Consider the following 4,336-nt stretch of genomic DNA (forward strand, 5'->3'; position numbering starts at 1 on the left):
TCAATAGTTGTAATACCATGGCTCGTCAAAAACATGGTATCGATGGCCTCTGACGCCGTCACCTCTAAAAAGTGCGGGAAATCTCCAACCCTCTGGAACCTCGGCCTCAGGCACCCGTCTGTTTCTTGTCTCATCATCGACGTTGAATAAATATGCCGCTCGTTCGCTGCTGTGCGGAACAACAAATTTTGCAACTTGAAGCTCGGTATCTGTGATAGTACTGCGGCTTATTCTGGCATAGCCAACTCTCTGAAGGCCTTTAAACAGAATGTACTCGCACCATCTGTCCCAGTCAGACGGATCGACATCATGCATTCCAGATGTCCCGGAAACGTATGTGTTGTAATTGCCTTCTAGCGGCTTCGTGACGAGATAACTGAGAAGGATGCTGGGCCGATGAGAAGACCCCATGAGTTTTGCGAGATATTCTGACTGAAGTCTACGATCCCCCGGGTCTTCCTCTTGTCCCGAATGGAAAACGAATACATCAACCAGTGTTCCGTAGACGTCTAGCGTTGCATGAATGGCAGGTGCTAGTTCGCCGACTGGGCTAGGAAGAAGATGGTGTGTTGAGTTGAGGATGGGAAATTTTGAGAGTAGAGCCGCGCCCCACGTATGCTTGTTTGGACCTGGACCATAGTCGACATACATGCCAAGGTCCTCTGCAAGAAACTGAGTCGTATCACGGTTGCCCATGATAATGCGCTGAAGGTCGCTCTCGAGGAGGCCTACCACATCCAACTCTGCCTCCTTAATCAAGTCGCGCATTCGCCGTTCAGAACTCCACATGTCGTTGTCTAAGCTGAAATGAATCGTCCAGATACCAGCGGTCAGAACGCGATCTTCGGGATGATACGTCTGGAAGTCGTTTGTGGGAAAACGACCAAAAGCAGCACAGAGGAACAGTATGTTCAGTAATCCTGCGACGCCATAGTAGTATTTGCGTTGTCCGGCAGTTGAACCGCGCTTCCGGTATTTGGATGAGGAGGGACGCGCCTCCGCTGCAGTGATACTGAAAACGCCACAGCCAAGTAAAGCCATTGTGATTGTCATTATCCAATCCGTGTGTTCGCGAACCAGTGGTCCGCCAGGGACAAAGGCATAAGCGACAACCCAGACATGGAAGAGTACCATAAAGTTGTAAACCAGGAAGCCTAGACCAAATACGACGGCGGGGCTTTTTCTGGACGCAGCTGTGAGAAGAGGGATTGCAAAGGCTGTGAGGTATGTCGCTAAGATCAAGCCACCGTAGAAACCGAGCCAGTTGCCCGACAAAGTGAGCGCACCAGCACCTACGCTTGCAAATCCGAAAGCCAACCACGACGAGACCAGGGCAGGGGAAGACACTCCGAGCACAGCACCACAGGTCATGGCGAAAATTGTGTAATGGGCGTGTGTGTTAGAGAGAGGTCCCCGGACTGGGTAACCCTCCCATACCCATAAAATCATAGTGCTAGAGTCTGACAGCAGAGAGTGAAGTCCAAAGAAAAGGCCACCAACGCTTAGAGCATACAATAAGCTGGAGCCTTTTGTGAGACTATCCGCATGGTTGTTGAAAGTGGCACTCTTTCTCGTGAATCGCAGTGCTGCAATAACGGCAATAAAGAAGCCGGTAGCGTTCCAGCCGCCATTTTCCGCATGCATGATCGGCCAAATAGGATTGTTTGTGTGCCAGGCGAATTTTGCAATGCTCGACATGAGCAAGCCGAGAGTGAAAGCGAGGACCTTGGTCTCAGTTACGCCCTCACGATTGGCTGCTGATGTGAAAGTGGCGACCCAAGCAAGGCACTGCAAAGAAACTCCAAGGCCGATAGTCAACAAGCGATACGCAGGATCAAGAACTTTGTATGCTAAGAGGCCAACGAGTGACGACAGATGTATGAGACGCTGATGCCGAACAACGAGGGCTCGAAATGGCCGGATAGCGAATAAGAACGGAGATATTGTCGACATGACAAAGGCTTCGTATCCAGAGATGCCCATGTGCCACAAAGGGAAGTACCATACAACTAAGCCGAGACTTGTCAGGACCGACCAGAATACAAATCCGTGGTACACATCAGCGGCAGCATCCAATGCGTTAGGCCATGCGAAGGCCAAAACCACGTTATCGGTATGGTTCTCCCTTTTCTCCGAGGTTTGAGTAGCGGCATCAGGGGATCGTCGTGCACTGCAGAATTTTTAGAACGCTGTTCATCGAACTTGCCTCTATCGAGTAGTCAAGACACCCCTCCACACCTGAAACAGAACGCGAATTCTTTTTTTCGTGAACACCGTCTTATGCTTGCCATTGTGACAGAGGTATGCAGAACCATCTACCTTGGAAGCCATTGCACGTACCCCTTGCTTGTTCCTCTGGTATCCCTCACTATCAGATCGAGCGATTTAAAGTCTAGTGCTGTCACGGCATCGAAGGCCACGTCGGAGAGGACAAGAGACCACTCAAAAAATGCGTAAATCGTGTAGGCTGCGGTTGCGGGTGATTAGTAGGAGAAAACAATGCATGGAGACCGAGTAGTGGCCAAGGTAAACGTCAACAACTCACCACCTGCAACACGGTGAACCTTGTGTTGGATAAAAAAATATACCATCGGGATGATGGTGCCAAAAAACCCAGCGGCGATGCATTTGCGGTACTTCAAAGCTTGTGCATTTGCGGGGCTCAGGGCGAGACATCCGAACATCCACGGGATTGTTGCAACAAGGTAGGATATCATGAAAATATCGTGCCAATCATGATTATCTGTCGACGTCACATACGTCCAGCCACCACATGTGAGTGATCGAAACACCCCGAAAGAAGCGACAACTTTTGGGAGTTCCCGTCCGGGGCTTGACGCCAACAAGTACCACAATCCGACTAAGGCGAATCTCGGGCCTCGTTTCGTTAGCAGGAAGTAAGCCAACAGAGATGACCATATTTATCTCGTAGTGCTCAAACTAACCGGATGTCAAAGCAATAAACAGCATGAAGAACGATCGTTCTGGGTATCTGTCGCCGATCGTTGCTGATACGGACGGGAACCACTCTTCTGGGTAGCCGAACCATTCGTTTTGGACAATCTTCTCGTAGTGGAGCGAGATTCCTACGACGAGGGCACTGAGAAAGGCCGCTGCATAGAATAAAACATCAGTAGACAGAACACAGGCGTAGCATGACAATACTGAAAACTGGGGTCGACATACAGTACGCCGCCGCTGTGTGTGCCCAGCTCACCCATCGTCCATTTAAGGAGACCAGCACGTCGGCCTCCTTGTCCTTGTATCGGGAAGCCATGCTGGCAGTGGCAGACCGTAGAGAACCACTACCAAAACGGGAGGGCGGAAGCTAAAAACTTAAAGCCCAGCAATAAAGCAGGACAACGAAAAGGAAGAAGGGGAAAGGAAAGGGCGGGAAAGGCTTCACATAAGCATTTGCGGCGTGCAAGTTTGATGATTTGAAAATAAAGCTCTCGCGACGCGCCCACCAACCGGTAGCCTCGGCTGCATACCCCCCTAAGTATATTATGTAGTAAAATTATTTGGAGGAGCTGGCCAATGACTGTGCAACCTCGTGTCTTAGCCCGATCCCAGGTTGAAAAATTCGGTGGCATGCTTTGACTTTATCGTCCAAACTCAATAGCTCTAATTCCGCTATCGTAAGATACGATACAACTTACTGTGGCTTCTACTCCGTGCACCACTAGTCTGTACGCGCAGTCGTCTGCGCGAATACCAGTGTAAGACCCGTACGGTAATCCTTGTGGGATATTCGTCCGGACTAGTTGCACGTATCGTAGTAAGCTCTAAGGCCTTTAGAAGATCTACTCGTGCTTTGCTTTACCTAGGGCGCGCGTTGAAAAACGCGCACCACCATAGGTGGCGCTAGCCAGCCAAATAGTCACACCAGCCAAATAAGCACAATTCAACGCGATTTAACTTCAAAAAATCGCTGAAAAGCTAATAAACTTTAGTAAGCTTAACTTTCTTTTAATTATAAAAAACGTTTTCTAGCAAGCGTTTAAGCTACTTATAATTACTAGTATATTTAAAAAGACTAGTATTATACTATACAACCTTAAACTAGTGCTTAATTAGCTTAAAATATAATAAGGCTATTAGCAAAAGTAATAGCGTCTACTAATACTACCTTTATTATTATTCTTACTACCTAGTATACTTACTACTTTATACTAAATTAATGTAAGGGTATTCTACACACGCGTCCCTACGCACCGGTTTAGCAACTAGTCGCTTACTAAGCGACAGACTTAACAAACTATCTTAACACGTTGCACGGGACTAGCATAGCTACTTAGCTATGCCACGCCCTACTAAGGTTGCGCTACACCGCATC

At 48.5% G+C, this 4,336-nt stretch overlaps 1 protein-coding gene across 1 annotated transcript; it reads right to left on the bottom strand.

Annotated features, from left to right (window-relative positions):
• CMQ_2814 (integral plasma membrane protein) lies at positions 1 to 3,277 on the bottom strand (the record flags this gene model as incomplete). The annotated part of the gene is made up of 4 exons (XM_014316892.1): positions 1 to 1,788; positions 2,370 to 2,467; positions 2,946 to 3,113; positions 3,187 to 3,277. The coding sequence occupies 4 exons, from the start codon at positions 3,275 to 3,277 to the stop codon at positions 1 to 3; spliced, it is 2,145 nt and encodes a 714-aa protein (XP_014172367.1).
• Positions 3,278 to 4,336: the final 1,059 nt, after the last annotated feature.

The sequence above is a fragment of the Grosmannia clavigera genome (genome assembly GCF_000143105.1).
Source record: "Grosmannia clavigera kw1407 unplaced genomic scaffold GCSC_144, whole genome shotgun sequence".
Taxonomy (NCBI): Eukaryota; Fungi; Ascomycota; class Sordariomycetes; order Ophiostomatales; family Ophiostomataceae; genus Leptographium; species Leptographium clavigerum.